Source organism: Rana temporaria, chromosome 6 (genome assembly GCF_905171775.1).
Source record: "Rana temporaria chromosome 6, aRanTem1.1, whole genome shotgun sequence".
Taxonomy (NCBI): Eukaryota; Metazoa; Chordata; class Amphibia; order Anura; family Ranidae; genus Rana; species Rana temporaria.
Window position 1 is genome coordinate 114,926,813 of NC_053494.1, and position 23,936 is coordinate 114,950,748.

Here is a 23,936-nt window from a genome sequence, read left to right on the forward strand (position 1 = left end):
AGGATCTGGCCCTTAAGCACTATATCTAGCCTATAGTACTTTGCCCTAATATATGTTATACTTAAAAGAAGCTGGCGATATACATTTCTGAAGAAAATTTTATAAATTTTACCTTTTCTTCATATTATGAACTATGAATGCATTTTCTTGTTAGGAATCTTAGGGCCAGACCTCACAAACCCGGCGCAACGTAATTTTTGGCATTTAAGTTACACCGCCGCAAAATCTCTACCTAAGTGCCCGATCCACAAAGCACTTACCTAGAAATTTTGAGCGGTGTAATTTAAATCCGTCCGGCGCAAGGCGTTCCTCTTCAACAGGGGGCGATTCCCATTTAAATTAGGCGCGCTCCTGCGCCGGCCGTACTGCGCATGCTCGTGACGTCATTTTCCCGACGTGCCTAGCGCAAAATTACATTACGCCGAGTTTTGTGGATCGCGACGGGTCAATAAAGTTGCGTCGAAAAAAAAAAAAGATACGGCGAAAAAAAAAAAATTCAAAACAAAAAAAAAGAAAATCGCGTCGCTGGACAGAAGGGTCTGCTTTTACATGGTGTAAACAGTTTACACTTTGTAAAAGCAGCTTTAATTTTGCGTTTGCAAACTAAAACTTACGGAGAAAAAACGAAGCTGAAAAGCTTTGTGGATCTCCGTAAGTGCTAATTTGCATACCCGAGGCGGCATTTCGACACAAATGCCCCCAGCGGCTGATGCGGTACTGCATCCCAAGATCCGGCAGTGTAAGTCCCTTACACATGTCGGATCTTCTGCCTAACTATGGAAAACTGATTCTGTGGATCGGTTCCATAGATAGAAACAGGGATACGACGGCGTAACAGCAGTTACGCCGGCGTATCCCTTTTGAGGATCTGGCCCTTAGTTCTTGTACTGATTTTTACAGACCTATAAAAAATATTTTTAGTTTGAAGGGGACTGGGTAATGGCGGCAGTTTTCCAGAATGCTGGGCAGTGGGCAATGTCTGTAATCAAAGTCATTGGCTCTTCTGGATTACTCATTATTGAGTCTATTTGATTATTTTATGAAAGTCGTATCATTTAAGGCAAAATGTGCATCACTGAAGATTAATTCAAATGTACAACATTTCTTTCACAGTCACAGCCTGCTGAAAATGAATCAAGAACTACAAGCCAAGCTGCTAAAAATTGCTGACGCCCTTGATAATAAGGCTGTGAAGGAGTTAGTATTTTGTTGCGGAGACAACATAAGGGCTACAAAAAGGCAAAAAATACATAATGCTCGATCGCTTTTTGAACATCTGCAGGAAAAAGTTTTGGTGTCAGAGGAAGACTTATCATTTCTAAAAGAGATTCTCTGGAAAATAGACAAAATTGACATCCTAAAAAAACATCTGTCAGTGACTCAGGAGGAACTAGCAGAGCTACAAAAATCTCCAAGGCACATCTCTCCTTACAGGTGAGACAAAGCTGCATTCTTCCTGGTAACTATTTTATGGAAACACACGTTACACATGTTAAGTATCACTAACATGCCAGAGTAAGAGCAATAATTCTAGCATCAGGCCTACTGCATAACTCTAACCTGATGTCCTGTAGGGGCTTTTAAAGTGTTGCCTATGAAAAATTATAGCATACTGAGGTTTTTTGCCGTTTTATGGGTGCACACACGTGTAGCGCCTGGCTACTTTCAGAGCCGGTGCTATGTTAAATTTCAGAGAGAATTCAGAGAATTAGTTAGCTCTGAATTAGTTTGATTGTTTAAATTTGGGTCTCTGCTCTAGCTTGGCTGTACTGTGGGCTAGCCTTTCGTTCGGGGACTCCCGTCACCCTCGGATGGCAGGTGGCAGCAGTGGGGTCAAGTGAGACTGAGTATCTCTCCTTGGCTGCCAGCCAGGGGTGTGCCGCCTCGCTGTGCATGCTGGGAAGGGGTATAAAGGGGGCAGACGCCATTGCCTCGAGGTTCTTCCTCGTGCGGCGCCCACCTTTGGGGTAGCCATTCCACGTCACCCCCGCATATGGCCCTCCTGGCCGGGGTGTGCGTGGGTAGCAGTGTTCCTGGTTCCGGGACCACGTTGGCCCGGAGCAATTGATCTGCTGTGCGGGCCCAGTGTTTGACTGGGTCCCCAACTTGGAGAGGGTCCCGAGCTGTCTGTCCAATTGGAGGAGACTCACTGATGAGGAGTCTGTCCGAAGGATACGAAGCACGAGGCTGGTGTTCCAGGAGGGGCCTGTCCATTCATTGGAGGACTACCTGGGATCTGACAGGCTGGATGTTGGTCGCCTGCCAGTCGCTAACTTGCAAAAAACTACCTGAAGAAGATCCGGGTGCTGAATCTACTGAGAGAGGATTCTGGACCATAATTGTCTCCATTCCTTTGGGAGGGTCTGTGGTAGAGACTTGATCCTAAGTTCAAGTGACATTCTGGCTGCCAGGCTTGTGAGAGAGGCCTGTCCAGGTGCGCTACACCCACTCCGGCTGGAGTGGCGAAGTAAAGTTTTGTTGGAAGCAGGACTGTTTCCCCATATGCAGTTACACCTCTCCTATTTGCTATCCCTTCACCTTTCTACTGTTTAATCGTTTTTACCCGGCTGGGTAATAAAAGCACAGAAAAGATACCTGTTGTGTGGACATTCCCTTTACTACAACTCTCATCAAGTACCCTAGATGGAGGAGATAAGGAGGTAACATGCCACCCAAAACAAACCAGTAGCTCCTTCGGGGGTAGTGTTACACACGCAAAGCCCCTATAAATCATCAGTTTAGTGTTATGCAGGAGTTCTGGTTCTAAAATGATTGAATTCATTTGGATTTTTTTTTTTGGGGAGGGGGGGGGGTTGGTGCAAGTAGCTGGTCTTGCCTAGGGTGCAAGATAGTCTAGCACTTTCCCTGAAGGGTATGGTTGAATAAAACCTGAGCCTATGTTGCTATGGGTCAAGAGAGTGTAAAGCATAGAGTACAGAGATCAGGAACAATTTGGACATACAGTGCAGTGGTCAGAAGTAAGTAAAACACAGAGTGCAGGGGTCAGGATTAAGTAAAATACAGAGTGCTGGGGAAGTAATTAACGCACAGAGTTCAGCAGTCAGGATTGGGTAGCTTTCAGGAAAGACAAAATATACCCAGGTGCATTGTCAGGTGAGTCCAAATATGCCGAGGTGCATAGTTATGCGCAGATGGAGAATTTATGTTAGCCATATGTGCGCACACCATCCACTACATTGGCGCCAAGTGGGCTATTTAAACTTCTCTACTACACTAGGACATTGCCTTATATTTGACAGCATTTTGCTACCTGCTACTTGTTCCTGTGCTTGATCTCCTGTTGCCGTTCTGCTATCTGTCTGACCACACTTGAACTCTGCCTGAACCAACCCCTGGCTTGCTCTTTGACCATGTGCCTGCCTGAACCCTCTGCCTATCTGCTTACTGTTGGCAACTCCAGCCTGAACCTGCCTACTCTTCTGCCTGCTACTCTGTTCCTGATGTACCTGCTAGTTACCGACCTGGCTTGCCTGATCCTGCTCAGTGTCCAGCCTGTGGAGGCCATCCCTACTCCTGCAGTCTGCCAAATACCCACTGTCTGCCATATGCCAGCCTGCCAAGTGCTTGCTGCCTGTATGCTGCCAAGTGCATGCTGACTGTCTTCCAGCCTGCTGTGCCTGCTGCCCTGCTTCATGGTCCAGCCTGCATTCAAGTGCGCACACAGATCTCTCAGCTGCCATCACCAGAACTGCCAGGCACTTGTGCCACTCCAGGCTCTTGCGCCTCCTGCTACCTTATCTGGGGTACTGAGAAAGAGGTGTAAGAGATCGCCTTCCTCTTCATGTTAGGCTCATAACCAGGTACGTGACAGTAGCACACAGAGTTCAGGAGTAAGTAAAGCACAGGGGTTCAGGACTAGGTAATGCACAGAGTTCAGAATTAAATAACGCAGATTGTTCAGGGGTCAGGATTAAATAACACCCAGAATACAGGAGTCAGGATTAAATAACATGGAGAGATCAGGGGTCAGAATTATACCCAGAATGTCGGGGTAATGCACAGAGCTCAGGGGTCATGAATAATCCTGATCCCCTGAGCTCTGCTTCTTACTTAATTCTGACCCCTACACAGAATTCCAGGGATCAGGTCAGGAGCAAGTACATGGTGGCCCCTACGTCTGGCATTCAAATTCATTGCCCTCCCCCAGTATCGTCCCAAGGTCCTGGGCAGCACAGAGTAAACATTACAGTGCACAGGTTCAAACTCAAGTCACACAAGTCAAGCATAGAGCATTCTAGCACTCTGTTTTGGATTGATGCTTAAGTTATGCGACTTAAATTGGAGCCTGGACACTGAAGTGTTTCTCTGTAAATCCTGGCCTGAGGCCTCCTATTTTCCGGGCACAAACCCCTCAACAACAGGGACCAAGGGTAACCATATTCCATAAAGATCACCTTTTCAGGTGCACACTATGCATAATTCAGTTCTGTAAAATTCACAACCTTATTACCGAACTCAGTAGCAATTCAAAGTGATAGCATCATAAACAAAAAGAACAAATATGTTAGTGAAGGTGAAAAGGTCTTTTAACTTCTGTGTCAATACCTTATAACCTGACAGTATACGACTATATTTATAGTATATTTGTAGCTTCTGTGCAGATTTCTGGATCTCCATACTCAGTCAGTCTCTGTCAATCAGGTTACTCTTTGTGTCCTCCCTACTGGCAACAGGCCTACCTGCCTATAAAAATAGGAATTTTTAATACAGCTTACCTGTAAAATCTTTTCTTGGGAATACATCACGGGACACAGAGCCTTAATTACTTAATGGGTTATGTAGTCACCACAAGTGATTGGACACTGACAAACCCAATTAGAATTGAGTTCCTCCCCTATATAACCCCTCCCAAATGGAGAGTACCTCAGTTTTGTAGCAAAGTAATAAGTGTTCCATGTTAACTCCGAAGAGGGGTGGGAGCTCTGTGTCCTTCGGTCCATTTTTTTGTTACTACTGTGTACCCCTCTCCACAACTGCACCTCTAGACCCCTTTACATTGCACAGCACCCTGCATCACTGGACCCCTTTACATTACACAGCCCCCTGCATCACTTGACCCCTTTACATTACACAGCCCCCTACATCACTGGACCCCTTTACATTACACAACCCCCTGCATCACTGGACCCCTTTAAAATTGCATAGCAACCCTGTATCACTGGACCCCTTTACATCTCACAGCCCCCTTCACCTCTGGACCCTTTTACATTACACAGCACCCTGCACCTCTGGGCCCCTTTACATTACACAGCACCCTGCACCTCTGGACCTCTTTACATTACACAGCCCCCTGCACCACTGGACCCCTTTACATCACGTAGCCCCCTGCACCACTGGACCCCTTTACATTACACAGCACCCTGCACCTCTGGACCTCTTTACATTACACAGCCCCCTGCATCACTGGACCCCTTTAATATTACACAGTACCCTGCATCACTGCACCCCTTTACATTACACAGCACCCTGCATCACTGGACCCCTTTACATCTCATAGCCCCCTGCACCTCTGGTCCCTTTTACATTACACAGCCTCCTGCACCACTGGACCCCTTTACATTACATAGCACCCTGCATCACTGGACCCCTTTAATGTAAAGAGGTCCAGAGGTGCAGGGTGCTGTGTAATGTAAAGGGGTCCAGAGGTGCAGGATGCTGTGTAATGTAAAGAGGTGCAGGGTGCTATGTAATGTAAAGGGGCCCAGAGGTGCAGGGTGCTGTGTAATGTAAAAGGGTCCAGAGGTGAAGGGGGCTGTGAGATGTAAAGGGGTCCAGTGATGCAGGGTGCTGTGTAATTTTAAAGGGGTCCAGTGATGCAGGGGGCTGTGTAATGTAAAGAGGTCCAGAGGTGCAGGGTGCTGTGTAATGTACACAGCCCCCTGCATTACTGTACCCCTTTAAAATTACACAGTACCCTGCATCACTGGACCCCTTTAAAATTACACAGCACCCTGCATCACTGGACCCCTTTACATCTCACAGCCCCCTTCACCTCTGGACCCTTTTACATTACACAGCACCCTGCACCTCTGGGCCCCTTTACATTACATAGCACCCTGCACCTCTTTACATTAAACAGCACCCTGCATCACTGGACCCCTTTACATTACACAGCACCCTGCATCACTGCACCCCTTTTACATTACACAGCCGCCTGCACCTCTGCACCCCTTTACATCACATAGCCCCCTGCACCTCTGGACCCTTTTACACTACACAGCCCTCTGCACCCCTTTACATTACACAGCACCCTGCATCACTGGCCCCCTTTACATCTCATAGCACCCTGCATCTCTGGACCCTTTTACATTACACAGCACCCTGCATCACTGGACCCCTTTACATCTCATAGCCCCCTGCACCCTTTTACATTACACAGCACCCTGCATCACTGCACCCCTTTTACATTACACAGCCACCTGCACCTCTGGACCCCTGCATGTCACACAGACCCCCTTCAGTGCAGACACCCCCTCAGTGCAGACACCCCCCCCTTAGTGCAACCACCCCCTCAGAGCAAATCCCCCCCTCGGTGCAACCCCCCAGTGCAAACACCCCCAGTGCAACCCCCCCTTAGTACACCTCCCCCTCAGTGCAAACCCCCCTTAGTGAAAACCCCCTCAGTGCAAACACCCCCTTAGTACAACCCCCCCCTCAGTGCAAACACCCCCCCTTCAGTGAAATCCCCCCAGGTGCAAACACCCCCCTCCCCATTCAGTACCTCAGATCATCGCAGGCAGCGCCACGGCACATGGACAGAAGGTCCCCTCGGCCCCTCCCCCTCTGTACACACAAACAAAGAGGAGGGGGCTGTGCCTGTGTGCCGAGCACCGCTAACAGCCCGTGGCCTCAAAGGTACAGTATAACTGTCCTGCCCATGCCTGACACTGACATCCCGTGACATCACCTCCTGACTGAGGGCGCAGAGAATTACCGCTGCCTTCCTCTTATGTGACCTCACACACACAGAGTGATCATATGCATGCTATCCGGCATATGATGCCACCTACTGACCCCATGCCATCATCATCATCATCCCCCCTGTACCCCACTGTCAGCTGCCTACCACTCCACGTCATCAACCCCCCACCGTACCCCGCTGTCAGCTGTCTACCACCCCACGTCATCATATTCCCCCCTGTACCCCACTGTCAGCTACCTACCACCCCATGCCATCATCAACCCCCCTGTACCCCACTGTCAGCTGCCTACCACCCCATGTCATCATCAACCCCCCGTACCCCACTGTCAGCTGCCTACCACCCCACGTCATCATCATCCCCCCCTGTACCCCACTGTCAGCAGCCTACCAACCCATATCATCATCACCCCCCTGTACCCAATTGTCAGCTGCCTACCACCCCATGTCGTTATCATCATCACCCCCCCTGTACCCCACTGCCGACATCCCACTCATCAACATCCCCATCATCCCTCTGTATCCCACCTCTGGCATTGTACCGCCCCACCCCCTGTCATCCTTCTCATCTTAATCCCTCCTGGTACTCCACTGCCAGCTTCCTACCACCCCACCCCCTGCTGTCATCCCCCGATGTACCACAACCCTGACATCCTACCCTGCCTCCTGTCATCATCATCCCCATGTACCCCACCTCTAGCATCCACCACCCTACCCCTGTTATCCTTATCTTTATCATCCCTGTACCCCACTCTCAGCTTCTTACAAACCTACCCCCATCATCATCATCTCCATCCTTATGTGCCTGGTATCCTACCACCCCCTATCGTCTTCACCCCCCCTGTACCCCTCTGCCAACATCCTACCACCTTACCCCCTTGTAATCACCTTCCCCCGTACCCCACCTCTGAAATCCTACCACCCTGCCTCCTGTCATCATCATCCCCACATACCCCACCTCTAGCATCCACCACCCTACCCCCGTTATCATTATCTTAATCCCCTTGTACCCCACTGTCAGCTACCTACCACCCCACCTCATCATCATTCCCCCTGTACCCCACTGCTGACATCCTACCACCGCACCCATTGTCATCAACATCCACATCATCCCGCTCTACCCCACCTCTGGCATCCTACCACCCTACCCCCTGTTATCATCCCCCTGTCCCCCACCTCTGGCATACTACCACCCTACCTCCTGTCATTATCATCCTCATCCCTCCTGTACCCCACCTGTGGCATCCTATCACCCTACCCCCTATCATTATAGGGGAGATATGCTCTCAGCCTCTCACCAATTCTGCCACTATCACCCCAAACTGCATCCTGTCATCCAATGAACTGTACCCCAACAGTTGCATCACACACACCATAATACTGCCCTGTCACCCAGTGAGCAAACAGCGAGTGATAATGATAAGCAGTAACCCATAGCAACAAATCAATGAGCAGTAATAATGTGCAGTCTAGCAACCTACCAGTGAGCGTTAATCATGTGCAGTAACCTCTAGCAACCAATGAGTAAGCAGTAATGACATGAAGTAACACCTAACAACCCATCAGTGAGCGGTATTAAAGGTGAAGTAACCTCTAGCAATCCCATCAGTGAGCTGTAATAATGTGCAGTAACCTCTAGAAACCAATCAGTAAGCAGTAATGATGTGCAGTGACCTCTAGCAACCAGTGAGCCTGGAGCAATCAGTGAGTGTGAACTAGATCTTAATGCTTACATTATTAAAGTTTTTTTTTTTTAGATAAGTCTATGTGCGTTTTTTTTTTTTTTGGGATTGGAAGCGAAATTGCTAAATGGTGGGGGGGTCAGAAAAATGTTTGCATTATTTTTTTCCATTATAGGCATGAGTGGGGCCTCAAGTCATGTCTAATGCCGCGTACACACGATCATTTTTCGGGTTGTAAAAAACAACGTTTTTCAGGCTCCAGAAAAAACGAAGTTTTTTTCAATATTTGAAAGGCGTTTGGGTGATTTCCAGCACAGACACAACTGCACCAGTCCTTTGAAGGGTTAAAATTATAGGACGAGACAAACCGAGTGGGTATTTAGCCACATCAGTAAAACAGGACTTTGTTGGTGCGTGATGTCAAGGATAGGTGAGCTAATGAATTGAGGTAGAATGTTTTATAGAAAAAATAAAAATTGTATTATAAATATATAAAACAATAAAAAAATCAATTGTTGCCCTGTTACAGTAAAGATGCTGCGATTAGTTAGATGAAATTGATGCTGGTCGCCAACATGTTTCGCATAGAGTTGCGTCGTCGGGGCGCCGCATCCATCTATAGTTTTTTTCAACTTGATCGTTGGAACGGCCTTGCCTACACACGATCGTGAAAAAAAATGCTCTAGCATAGCGCGGTGACGTATAAGACGTACGACGGCACTATAAAGGGGAAGTTCCATTCGGATGACGCCACCCTTTGGGCTGCTTTAGCCGATTTCGTGTTAGTAAAAGACGATTTTCGCTTTTCTGTCTGTTACAGCGTGATAAATGTGCCATCTCCATTATGAACGCTAGTTTTACCAGAACGAGCGCTCCCGTCTCATAACATGCGTGGGTTTTTCACATCGTTAAAGCCCACACACAACCATTTTTTACAACCCATTTAAAACGTTGTGAAAAAATAGAGCATGTTCGAAATGTTTTTGGGACGTTTTTCAGAACCCGAAAAACGCTCTGAAGCCCACATACGATCACTTTAAATGACATTTTTGAAAAACGTTTTTTTTACAACCCGAAAAATGATCGTGTGTACGTGGCATAAGATTTGCCTAAGGCCTCACAAAGCCTAGAGCCGCCTCTGTCTGTGTTCACACTTCGTGCAGGAATGAAATCATACTGAACTCGCACGATTTCATTCCTGCATGTCAGTCCCGATTTCGTGGACGATTTCAGAGACATCTGTGTGGGTTTCTACATAGATCTCAATGGAAATCGCACCCCGAAATCGCCAAAAGTAGTACAGAAACTACTTTTGGAAATCGCCGCACCGATTAGGATGGTGCAATTTCCGGCAATTGCAGCTGATTTGGCATGTGATTTGACATGTCAATCGCATGCCAAATCACCACAATGTAAACCAGGGCTTAAGGATTAGTAAACTGAAACTATTTGTTAACATTTTTAGGATGTAATAAATATAAGGAATTGCATTTTCTTTTTGAATCTTATAGGTCAATGCTATTTGACATTTCACAAGATTTAGATTCTGATGATGTGAAGAAGGTGACGTTTCACATGTACCATGAAAAAGCCATAATGAAGCAAGAAGACGTAAGAGACTTTTATTAAGAATTATAAATGAAACATTTAACAACAACAACAACAACAACAACACTATTTACTAACCCTCTGCACTGGTATCAGGATAAGCCTGCACCCATGCTCTGGGAGACAGGGATATGCTTTTTTACTGCTACTCTGAGCAGCGCAAAAAGCAATATAACAGATCACAAGATATAAAATCATATTCAATTATGATCCATATGAACTTATGTGTGAATGATCAATATAAAAAGTACAATCGATGTGCACAACCAGTCAATAAAAAATGACAAACATCAATAAAAATCAAGTTTATATAAGATTGTGTTCACTCATGACCCATGCAAACTTATTTGTGACCAGTGTTGGAGTTAAAATTGCAAGGAGAAATATTAATCCAGAAAAGCACACATTGGACTGACACTAAGAATCCCCCAATAGGTGTATACTCACCTTAACCACTTTAAAACTGCACGCCGTCATATGACGTCCAAAAAGCGGATCTGTTATCCCGGGTGGACGTCATATGATGTCCTGTTCTTTGTGCGGTGATATCTGAATGATGCCTGCACCTAGAGGCATCATTCAGATATCATTTTTTTCCGGCGGCGATCCTGCGCACCGTAAGAATGATCATAACGACGGTTCCACCGCTTGATCGTTCTTATAGGCGGCGGGAGGGGACATCCCCCCTCCCGCTGCCATCCGAGAGATGATCGCCGTCCGCCGGATGTGAAGCATAGAGATGACTGGTGACGAGATGGTCACCAGTCATCTCTATGACCGTCGGAGGCCCAGGCGCGATGTGATGACATCACGCCCGGGTACCCGTAAGTAAACAAACCACAATTGCGGCTAGTAAGAATGAGATCTGTGAATTTTTTCTCACAATCTCGTTCTTTCCAGCCTGGAGGAGAGATGTGGGGTCTTGTTGATCTCGCATCTCTCCTTAAAGAGGACCTGTCACACACTATTCCTATTACAAGGGATGTTTACATTCCTTGTAATAGTAATAAAAGCGATAAAAAAAAAAAAAAAAAAGTGTAAAAAATAAATAAATACGTAAAATAAAAAATAATGAAAAAAGAAATTAAAAACACCCCAGTCCCCGGTAGCTCGCGCTCAGAAGCGAAAGCACACGTAAGTCCCGCCCACGTATGTAAACTTTGTTTAAACCACACATGTGAGGTGTCGCCGCGTGCTTTAGAGCATGTGCAACAATTCTAGTACTAGATCTCCTCTGTAACTCTAAACTGGTAACCTGTAAAAAATTAAAAGCGTTGCCTATAGAGATTTTTAAGTAATGAAGTTTGGCGCCATTCCATGAGTGTGCGCAATTTTAAAGCATGACATGTTAGGTATCTATTTACTCGGCGTAACATCATCTTTCATATTTTACAAAAATATTGGGCTAACTTTACTGCTTTGTTATTTTTTAATTCATTAAACCATTTTTTTTTATTATTGCGCAAATACCGTGCAAGATAAAAAGTTGCAATGACCGCCATTTTATTCCCTAGGGTGTTTGCTAAAAAAACATATATAATGTTTGGGGGTTCTGAGTAATTTTCTAGCAAAAGAATGATGATTTGTACATGTAGGAGAGAAGTGCCAGAATAGGCCCGGTATGGAGGTGGGTTTTAAAGCCGGTATTGAAGTGGTTAAAAGTTCACCTTTTATTTTTTTCTAAATTCCAGCTCCCTTATGTAACAATAAAGCATTAGTGTACTTATTTTGCAAAAATACGGATTTCCATTATTGTACACATGCATAACTCACTCTCTTCATAGCTGTTTAAACACACTGCTCGATTACTTCTGCCTTACTTACTGGTCAGATTTTAAGTCATGACACAGGAAGGAGTTGACCAGTAGAAGGTAGATGATGCAGGATGTGTGCTAAGGAGATCAGCAGGTCAACTTCTTCCTGTGTCATGACTTCTAGGTAGATTCACAAAGAGTCAGGCCGGCTTATCAGTACGCCGTTTACGTAAGAGATAGGCCGCGTAAAGTTAGAGCTAGGCTCTAGTGGAATAGTAATGTCAAGTATGGCCGCCGTTCCCGCCGCGAAATTAGAAATTTTTACGTCGTTTGCGTAAGTCGTCCGCGAATCGGGATTTACGTTGTTTATGTCCACGTCGAAATCAATAGGCCCGTGCGGCGTACGTAACCGCAATGCACACTGGGAAATGTAGTCGCCCGGCGCATGCGCAGTGACAAAAAATGTCAAAAACGTGAGGTCAAGCCTCATTACCATGAAACACGCCCCCTCCAAATCATTTGAATTTGGCGCCCTTACGCCCACCCGCTTTAGGCTACACCTCCGTAGATTAGCAGGCAAGTATATTGAGAATCATTACCAGGGCTTTTTTTCAGGGGGAACTTGGGGGAACTCAGTTCCACCACCTCTGGCTCAGACCCTTTGGTGCCTGCTCACCACAATCACTTGTAAACACAAAAGTCTGGTTTCTGTGTTTACAAGTGACAGCTTTGTAACCCCCTGAACTCTGAACTCTGCACTCTGCATGTAATGCAATTCTGGTATTTAATGCCCCTTTAAGACCCTTCTACTGTTTGTGAAATCTGAACGGGTCGTGGTTGAGTTCCTGCACCTATTTTCTGAGAAAAAAAGCCCTGATCATTACTAGCCTAGCTAATTTATGGCAGCGTAGCCTAAACAGGCTAAGCTACGCCGCCGTAACTTTACACAATTGTACCTGACCTATTAGTCTGTCCAGGAACCAAGGCATACGTAATGGAGCAATGTGTTTAAACAGCTTTGAAGAGAGTGAGGTAAGTGTGTGTAGAATTAATAGAAAGCCATTTTATTTTTGCAAAAGAAGTACATTAATGCTATATTGGTACATAGGGGAGCTGGAATTCAAAGAAAAACAGAAAAGAAGGTGAAAACAAAGGTCAGTTTAGCCTTTAAAACTAGGCCCTTAGTACAAGGGCCAATGAAGACTCAAAACTATCTGGGGTCCGAGATGGCTGCTACAGGTGTGTATCCAATGGATATGCAGGATGACAGGATATTTCACTTCAAACCAAAGCTCACCAAAAAAAAAAACAGAAGAAAGCCTCAGATTGTAAGCTCTAACAAGCAGGGCCCTCTGATTACTTTTGTAACTGTAATGTCTGCCTTCATTTTGTTAAGCGATGCGCAAACTGTTGGCGCTATATAAATACTGTATAATAATAATAATAATAATAATAATAATAATAGTGTATCCCATAAAACAAATTTTATTGATTAAAAGCATGACTTGCAATCACATTAACCACTTCCAGGCCCATTGTAAAATGCGTCCACAACGGACCTCTAACGATCCGGGTGGACGTCATATGACTTCCTGGGCTTTGTGGGTGGATATCTGAATGATGCCTGCAGCTAGAGGCATCATTCAGATATCCTTCTCTTGTGCCGGCGATTCTGCACAACGTAAGAATGATCATAGCGGCGGAGAACGAATCGTCCGGCGCTGGCAGGAAGCATAGAGATGACCAGTCATCTCTATGACCGTCGGAGGACCCGGGCGCGATGTGATGACGTCACGCCCGGGTCCCCGTAAGTAAACAAAGCCGCAATTGCGGCTGCTAAGCAACAGTAAGCATGAGATCGGTGAATTTTTTTTCACCAATTTCATGCTTTCCAGCCTGGAGGAGAGATGTGGGGTCTTATTGACCCTGCATCTCTCCATAAAGAGTACCTGTCACACACATTCCTATTACAAGGGATGTTTACATTCCTTGTAATAGGAATAAAAGTGATAATAAAAAAATAAAAAAAAAAAAGTGTAAAAAAAAAAAAAAAAATATGTAAAAAAAAAAAAAAAAGAAATAATTTTTTTTTTTAACGCCCCTGTCCCCAGTAGCTCGCGCGCAGAAGCGAACGCACACGCAAGTCCCGCCGACATATGTAAACGCCGTTTAAACCACATATGTGAGGTATCGCTGCATGCGTTAGAGTGCCAGCAACAATTCTAGCACTAAATCTGTAAATCTAAACTGGTAACCTGTAAAAAATTTCAAAGCGTTGCCTATGGAGACTTTTAAGTACCGAAGTTTGGCGCCATTCCATGAGTGTGCGCAATTTTAAAGCGTGACATGTTAGGTATCTATTTACTCGGTGTAACATCATCTTTCATATTTTACAAAAAAATTGGGCTAACTTTACTGTTTTGTTATTTTTTTAATTCATGAAACAATTTTTTTCCAAAAAAAAGGCGTTTGAAAAATTATTGCGTAAATACCGTGCAAGATAAAACGTTTCAATGACCGTCGTTTTATTCCCTAGGGTGTCTGCTAAAAAAAACATATATAATGTTTGGGGGGTTCTGCGTAATTTTCTAGCAAAAAAATTATGATTTGTACATGTAGGAGAGAAGTGCCAGAATAGGCCTGGTATGGATGTGTGTATAACAGCCCGGTATGGAAGCGGTTAAGGAGCCAGAGAAATTGCACAAAGAAGTACCAAGCTGCCACATGCCCTCACTTCTCTATTCAGCATGGGTACTAGCTGCATCGCATACTAGCTCATTTTGAAAAACTTGCCTTAGATCAAAGCTGTTGCAGTGGTCCCCGCACAGCGATGTGACTGGCGACATATCTCCCGGAGTTTTTTTATGGGTTCTCGGGTTTTGGCGCTGTAATGGCCAGAGCCACGGTGACAGCACTACCCGCGCAGGAGCTGCTGGTCACGGCACAGCTACTGAAGAAACGGTGCGAGCGAGCCGTTTCTTCAGTGCGCATGTGCCAATGACGTCAGCACATGTGGATACAGTGAATATCTCCTAAACTGTTCAAGTTTAGGAGATATTCACTGTACCTATAGGCCTTATTATAGGCTTACCTGTAGGTAAAAGTGGTAGTACAGGGTTTTCAACCACTTTAAGAAGTGTGATATAAGGTTATCCTTTCATGTCATATCCACATTAATATTATAGCACATACAGTAGCACTGTCATAATAAATAGCAAGTTTATTTCAGTAATTCAATTCAAAAAGTAAAATTCATATTTTAGATAGATTCATTACACACAGAGTGATTGGTAAGACGCTTCTGAAGTTGTCTCTGGTTTAGGAGTGGCATGACACAAGAAATGTGACAGTTGTAGCCCATGTTCTGGATACATCTGTGTGGTGGCTCTTGAAGCACTGGCACCAGCTGTAGTCCACTCCTTGAGACTCCCCCAAATTCTTGAAAGGCCTTTGCATCACAATCCTCTCAAGGTTGCTTGTGCACCTTTTTCTACCACACTTTTTCCTTCCACTGAAATTACCATTAATATGCTTGGATACAGCACTCTGTGAACAGATTGCTTCTTTAGCAATGATCTTTTGTGACTTACCCTCCTTGTGGAGGGGGTCAATGACGGTCTTCTGCATAACTGTCAAGCAGTGGCGGCTGGTGGTATATTTTTTGGTGGGGGCAGCAAACAATCCATCCAGTCCTCTAATTTTCTAAAAATACTGAATTAAGGGTGTTCACTAACTGTAAACCATAATCATCAAAATTAAAAGAAAAAAATTCTTGAACTATATCACTCTGTGTGTAATGAATCTGTATAATATGAGTTTCACTTTTTGAATTGAATGAACTGATGATATTGAATTTTTTTTTTTTTTACATAAATGGTTCAATGTCCCTAATTGTATCTTATATAATTTTATATCTTATATCATTTTTAAATAATCTCTCGTAAGATTGCTAAATGATAAAACATGCATTCAACTAAATAAATAATAAATAACTGCAGGCATCACTTTATCGCAGTGCATCACATAGCACAGCACCACATATCATCTAAGTGCAGCACAATGCAAAATGCTGCTGTATGGAGACTTGAATGAAGTGTAAAAAAAAAATGAAACCCTTACCCTTCATCACCCTTACTGCTCCTACACAGCAGACATTAGCAGCCTCGCGTTGCTGGTGTGAACCAGCCCTAAAATATACTCCTGACCTACTTTAAAATGTTTGCTAATTTTACAGAGGAACATGTTGGAATTCTGATGAAAAAATTTAAAATGTAAAAGAATGAAAGAATGTTGCATGAATGAAATGAATGAAACAATGTTTTCCCATGTCTCTAGAATACATGACTACGTATGGGTCACAAAATACACTTTTATATTGTGGCATCAGTTCTACTTTTGTGTCAATGTGCCCAAACAGAGATTTTTCAGATGTGATCTGCAAAAACTTCCCAGTATGCTGTGAAGATCTATCACTATCACTACCCCTCTACCCCTGACCCTTATTCCTAGTACACACGAGCAGGATTCCAGACGGGAAAGATCCGTCGGAAATCCCAGGGGTAAAACCGAGAACCTGCTTGGTAACTTTTACCCCGTTGGGAAAACTCCGATGAGAGCTTTGGTCGGGAATCCCGGCCATGTGCATGCTCCCTCACAGTTTTTCCCATAGGAAAACTGCCAAAAACTGACAGGAAAAAGTCAGCTGGGAAAAAAGCAAGCAGGTTCTTTTATTTTGGCAGTTTTCCCGTCGGAAAAACTGTGAGGGAGCATACGCACGGCTGGGATTCCCGGTCAAAAGCTCTCCTCACAGTTTTCCCGTCGGAAAACCCGCTCTTACATGTTGAATGTCCTTATCTCCTTGCTCACTGACACCAGAGTACATGTGTGGCATTTTACAGCTAGGTTTAAAGGACCATATTTCAGATTTAGTTTGTGGGAGAAGTTAGCAGGTTTTTATTTTAAAATAAAATCTTTTGGGTTGTGAATATTTGGCCCTGCCAAATTGATTACAGGACTGGATTTGGTGGATTGCAGACAACCACTTGAATTTAATAGAAATTTCTAATTTCCAGCATTTTGTTTTCATACTGTAAACCTAAATTAAGGCACCATCTGCAAACTAAACTAAAAATGTTGTATATTTAAAATTCACATCTATATTTGAAATAATTTGGCCCTGTTTTTTATGTTTTTATTGCTAAGGTATCCATGTTGGATGTTATTACTGAAATGGAAAAGGATGCATTTTTGAGTGAAAGTAACTTGGAAAAATTAAAAAAAACGTTAACTGCAATTGGCCGCGAAGACGTCCTTCTGAAAATTGGATCATATGAAAATCCAGGTATCTGTAATTTAATTAACCACTTCAGCCCCGGAAAAATGTACCCCCTTAATGACCAGGCCATTTTTTGCGATACGGCACTGCGTCGCTTTAACTGACGATTGCGAATCGCATGACTCTGTACCCAAACACAATTGATGTTCTTTTTTTCCCCCCACAAATAGAGCTTTCTTTTGGTGGTATGCGATCACCTCTGTGTTTTTTACGCTATAAACAAACAAAAAAAAAAACGACAATTAAAAAAAAAATAATAATAATTTTTACTTTCTGCTATAAAACATAAAAAAATAAATAAAAAATTGTTCATCAATTTAGGCCAATTTGTATTATGCTACATATTTTTTATAACATTATCCAAATAAACATATATTGATTGGTTTGCGCAAAAGATACCGCAACTACAAAATAGGGAATAGATTTATAGCATTTTTATTATTTATTTCAGTGATTTTTAGAGGGACTGCGACATTGGGGCGGACAGATCGGACACCTAACGGACATTTTTTACACTTTTTTGGGAACCAGTGACTACAGTAGTGCTAAAATAATGCACGGTTACTGTACTAATGACACTGGCAGGGAAGGGGTTATAATCAGGAGCGATCAAGGGGTTAACTGGTTGCCTCATTGTTTGTTTGTTCTAACTGTATGGGGGAAGGGCTCACTGGGACAACACACAGATCCATCTTCCTGCATAGCAGAAAGACAGTATCTGTTTGCTCTCCCCTGTCAGAATGGATATTTACCTTGTTTACACAGGAAGAGCCCCATTCTATCACTGCGGGGAACGATCGCGGGTGGCTGGCGGACATCGAGTCCCCCGGACCCGCTGATTGGCTCCCCCGCTGGCAAATTGAAGCGTGTGTGTGCCTCCGGTGGTGTGCATGTGCCCACAGCCCTCGCAGGGGGGTTCCAACATTCCTGTATCTTGCAAACTTCAACAGCCGCACACAGCATCTGATTCGCACACAGCGTCTGATTCGCACACAGCGTTTGAGCTTCTTTGACGCACACAGCATCAATCTTCTTTTCTCACACAGACACTAGCCGACATCTGCCTCCTGCAGATATGCATGCTCTAGCTGCAACCCATGCAGCCTCTCTCTCCTCTCATAGAGATGGAAGCTCACCTGGCTCCCGGGTACAGACCTCCTGTCTGTGGGGTGGGGCCCTGAGTCATGTCAGATCAGAACTATATAGCTGGACACACAGCTGTCCAATTAGTGTGTCTTTTTCTCCAGAATTTGGCGTAAGCCAGTAATTCCTCACACAGCACAGGGTCCTACACTCACAATATATATATATATATATATATATACTAGCCCCCTGCAACCACACTAAGGTCTGATTGGTGTTTTGGGTGACTTTGCAGTTTGCTGCATCTGGCTCTGCTTCCTGTGTGGACCCAGGGTAGGTACAGCGCTTGTCTCAGCTTCTTCACAATGGTTATTTTCCACACATTGGATCCATGTTTGTTCATTTATTCTCTGAGAACTCAGCCCTGTTTTGAATCATTAATTTTTTCATATTCTCTGAACTAATTACCTGTATGTATCTTTTAATAGATTGTACAAAATACATTGATTGATTCATACCCCTGAGGAAGGCAACGATTTGCCGAAACATGTCGGGACTTTGTAACAACCCATGTCAATTCTAGTCTACCGTTAATGTTTTTAATACTACTTTTGTATTATCAATAAAATGTTTATATTTATTTACTGATTTGACTATAATTTTTTGTGACTTGTTTAAGGCACCGCTATAATCCCTCCCATTTTCTCTCACAACCCTGTAATATAACTTATAGGGATGAGGTGCCAGATTCAACAGAGGACACATCAATCACTCTTATTCACAATTTTTTAAAGGTATATATGTGTTGTACACAAATTACAATCCCTTTTTTTTTTAGTTTAAAATATCTGTAAAAAAAGAAGTGTGGGGAAAAAAAAACATATATACTGCTGCAGCATCAATCTGCTGTCCCCCATCCGCTTTATGCCAAAGCGATTGTTCAGTTCTCGGTCCACTCTGAACATAGAGCAGTGACTGTCAGACACCAATCTCTGCTCTGCCCCTCCAGCACTCACTGGAGCCCAGGGCTGAAGAGGGAGTGTGAGCGGCTGGCTTGACTCTCAGAAGCACACTGAAAGGCTGAGCCAGCTGCCAATAAGGCATCTAGGTGGATCCCGATATTATTGTCGGGATCCTTCCAGAGCCTGAACCAAGGTCAGCCAAAACTGGGCTTTAGCCCACTGTCATCTGATTTTGGGTCACAGGAGAACACTCTTGTGGCCCACAAGAGAAGTGTGGCCAAAAAAGCTATTCTAAGGAGTTCATATGTTGAATAACATTTATGACAAGTGTAGCGGTACCCTTGTAGGGGCTGCAGAGAATTATGGTCTGTCTGTCACCCTGTATTCACTCTTAGGACTTCCAAACATAAAGCAGTCAATTAACTATTTTTTTTTGAGGGGTATAACTTGGATGGGGATGGGAGATATGGGCTACCCAACGTGAATAAACGGCAATCATTTTTTTTTGGAACAACTATGTACACTCCCTGTACATACTCCTCCAGCTTGATCACTTGCTGCAGACTGTCACTTCTAGTCACAACACTTGGTTCCCCAGGGACAGCTAGCAGTATTTGTCCATATTTGCAGTATTTGATCTTTCCAGATCTTTCTAGCAAGCTAGAAATAAGCTAGAAATAAGATGGAGGTCTCAGAGATTCTGCCTATGAGCCACCAGCTGCTACCCTCTGTCACTCCTAGCCCAGAATGAAAACAAACAGGCCTAGCAACCAGCCAGGTCTGCTTAAATTTACCTCGAAACGCGTCAGGGTTCTCATATGGAAGCTAATTTATCAACGGCATATAATGTACTGTACTGTATTGTTGATCATTTCAATAATGTTTTTAACCAGAGATCACCTTTTTAAATTTAACTATTTTTCATTCATTGTACAATAAAAGGTGAGATTTTAATATATTTTCATCTTTTGAATTTAATACACTATGTCGCTTAAAAACCCCCTGGGGGAACTTTTCCAATTTTATTGTTGCAATTTTTGGGGTGCGCAGCCCTTGGACTCTCAATATACCGGTATGCGTTTTTTCCAGTTCTGCTTAAATGTACCTATCCTCCAAAAATCCTAACTCTAGCACCTACCTACCTAGAGGGTGCTACACTCACCTCCCACCAAAATCCAGCCAGTCCCTTGGCTGGGAAAATTAGAAAAATGGCTCCTGGGCCCAGAAGCAAGGGCATCCCATAAATTGAAAAGGAGGGGGAAAGGAGAATAAACTTGGATGGGAATCATATATACAAATAAATAATATAGAAGATTATTTTGTTCAGTATCTACAGCATACACATTGCATTCCTAACTACAAATCCCTACCACTAGGTAATCGTTCAAATAAAATGGACCAGAGCATCTCCCCCTCAAGGGAAGTCCTCAGTCCGCAGAATCCATAACTCCTGCCGGAGATAGACAGCCGTCCCATCCGAAGGCTTCCTTTGAAAACGCAACAATCATCCTATTCTACCAGTTACCTGTTCACTTTACAAACTTTCTGTTAGAAGGGGGTTATGACCTGCAGACAGAGCATTAAAAGAGAAAAACACAGCATAAAGAAGCAACAGTCCTCTTTGGATTTTGTGATGGGAGGGTCACCTTCCCAAACAAACTGTCATGATCGTTACTGTGCCAAACAGACAGCGAGGCGTGGTCGTGCCCCAGTTGGCTCTGGGTGGAATTGAACCCAGGGCCTCTGCGTTGCTGGTCCAGGTCTTTGCCTCTGAGCCACTGCTCAGTGATATTCTTCCTGCTGTCCGTCGGAGCCTGGTTCTGAACTTGTGCTACTTTGGACCAATCAGTGGCCTGAGCGGCCTATTTAAGCCAGCCCCTTCCTCCTTGCAAATTGCTGGTTCGTTGTCAGTGTTTGAAGTATTTGCTACTGGAAACCTTATCTGTGGATATCCTGTTTTACCTGACCTTTGGCTTGCTCTCTGGATTGCTGCTCTCCTCAACCCTGTGACCCCGGCTTGAACTTTGGACTATCTGACTTCTCAACCCCTTGACCTCGGCTTGTTCTCTGGATTATTCTTCAGCCTTGTCCCTGTTTGAGCACCTTCTGTTTGGACTATTTCCTGTGTGCTTCTGAACAGCCTCCAGTGAGCTTCGGCTATCCAGTTCCCGGTCCACCTTGGATTCCCTCCTGCCACTGGACCCGGTGCCTCTTGGTGCGTCCTTCCCTCTGTCTCAAACTCCAGCGGGTGGATCGCATCGAGTCGCAAAGGTGAGCCGCCCTTGGCATCTCGGCCTCGGTAAGTAACGTTCCTGACATTACGAACCAGCCAGATGTCCGAGGCCGACAGGGCACGCTCACCCTTTGAAGCCCTGTGTCAACAGGTGTCTGTATTGACTGATGCCATTCAAAAACTGCAAGAAGGTAAGCCCTTACATAATGGACTGACCAATAACATGGAGTCCGCGGACTTGTACAAAATGCTCACCTCCCTGGCTCTGCAAGTCTCCAGCCTGAACCATACCATTCTGGAACTACAACAAGAAGTTCAAATATTTAAAGGGACAGCACGCCCAGCCCCGGAACCAGCATATTCTGAGCCATTTGTTGTCATGCCAGAGAAATTTGATGGTAACCGTGCATCCTTCTTGTGTTTTAAAACTGATTGTGAGCTGTTGTTTACACTTAAACCTAGGACCTATGCCACGGACTATGTTAAGGTTCGTGCTTCCATCAACTTACTAACAGGGCAAATCAAATCTTGGGCTCATCTGCTGTTGCAGGAAAAAAGTCCAGTCTTGGACAGCTGGGAGACGTTCATGTCTGCTCTGGACTCATACATTCCTGTCTCCAAGAGGACCAGCGCTCCCAGGTCTGCTCTCAGTTCACGTGGCCTACGTGTATCTAGGGACAGGAAGCCCCAGTATGGATATGACATCAAGCCAGTCCAGCGTGTGCCAAGTTATGAAGCTCTGTATGTGCCCAGCCATGAAGCTCCCCCACCACAAAGTCTTGACATTCCTGTGGATGCACACACGCCTACCTTGGAGGATGAGGAACCCATGCAAATCGGGGCCATCCGGTCCAGCCTATCTAAGACCGAAAGAGAGCGGAGGAGAGGCTTTGGACTCTGTTTTTATTGTGGTGCTAGCGGGCACTTAATATCTCTCTGCCCAACTCGCCCACCTCGGCCAAAGGTTCTTCAGGTGGGTACTATTGGGAGTTTTTTCTCTACCTCAGAATCTGTACCTACCTTCCCAGTTGAAGTTCCGGCTCCAGTGTCCCCAGTTCCGGCTCCAGTGTCTCCAGTTCCGGTTCCTGTGTCCCCAGTTCCTGTGTCCCCAGTTCCTGTGTCCCCAGTTCCTGTGTCCCCAGTTCCTGTGTCTCCAGTTGAAGTTCCTGTGTCTCCAGTTCCAGTTCCTGTGTCCCCAGTTCCTGTGTCTCCAGTTGAAGTTCCTGTGTCTCCAGTTCCTGTGGCTCCAGCGTCTTCTGTTCCAGTTCCAGTGTCCCCAGTTCCAGTTCCTGTGTCTTCAGTTCCTGTGTCCCCAGTTCCAGTTCCTGTGTCCTCAGTTCCGGTGTCCTCAGTTCCAGTTCCTGTGTCTTCAGTTCCGGTGTCCCCAGTTCCAGTTCCTGTGTCTTCAGTTCCGGTGTCCCCAGTTCCAGTTCCTGTGTCTTCAGTTCCAGTTCCTGTGTCTTCAGTTCCGGTGTCCCCAGTTGAAGTTCCAGATCATGTGTCCCCATGTGAAGTTCTTCCACCTGACTGTGCATATGCCTCAAATCGTACTATGATCCGTAAACAGGATCTAGTAGTGTTTGAACGAGCTTTGCAAGCGGTGAGTGCACCCCCTACCAGAACTTCAAAAGCAACGAAGTCCAAAAAGAAAAAGAAAAAGTCTTCGGACTCTGTCGTTGGTGCTTTGTTTCCCCATGGGTTGGATGAGAACTGTGTGTATGGCATGGATGCCTATGGCAACATATCTCTCCTGTCGGACGATGTGTTTGGCTACTCTAGTGAAGAGGGTGGTTTGGACCTTAAAGACAGTGCCTATGAGGAAGCTCCTTTAAACGCCCGGAGGGCGTTTCTAAGGGGGGGGAACTGTCATGATCGTTACTGTGCCAAACAGCGAGGCGTGGTCGTGCCCCAGTTGGCTCTGGGTGGAATTGAACCCAGGGCCTCTGCGTTGCTGGTCCAGGTCTTTGCCTCTGAGCCACTGCTCAGTGATATTCTTCCTGCTGTCCGTCGGAGCCTGGTTCTGAACTTGTGCTACTTTGGACCAATCAGTGGCCTGAGCGGCCTATTTAAGCCAGCCCCTTCCTCCTTGCAAATTGCTGGTTCGTTGTCAGTGTTTGGAGTATTTGCTACTGGAAACCTTATCTGTGGATATCCTGTTTTACCTGACCTTTGGCTTGCTCTCTGGATTGCTGCTCTCCTCAACCCTGTGACCCCGGCTTGAACTTTGGACTATCTGACTTCTCAACCCCTTGACCTCGGCTTGTTCTCTGGATTATTCTTCAGCCTTGTCCCTGTTTGAGCACCTTCTGTTTGGACTATTTCCTGTGTGCTTCTGAACA

At 45.0% G+C, this 23,936-nt stretch overlaps 1 protein-coding gene across 2 annotated transcripts in view; it reads left to right on the plus strand.

The window, feature by feature from the left end:
* LOC120943730 (caspase-8-like) overlaps window positions 1–23,936 on the plus strand; it is a 71,573-nt gene that overhangs the window by 12,855 nt on the left and 34,782 nt on the right. Inside the window, exons 2-4 of one of the 2 annotated variants that reach the window (XM_040357213.1) lie at window positions 1,114–1,434; window positions 10,134–10,233; window positions 17,187–17,325. In XM_040357213.1, coding sequence (XP_040213147.1) covers window positions 1,130–1,434; window positions 10,134–10,233; window positions 17,187–17,325 — 544 coding nt within the window. In that variant the 5' untranslated portion in view covers window positions 1,114–1,129. The remainder of the gene's footprint in view (window positions 1–1,113; window positions 1,435–10,133; window positions 10,234–17,186; window positions 17,326–23,936) is intronic. The other variant, XM_040357214.1, reaches the window with a different exon arrangement.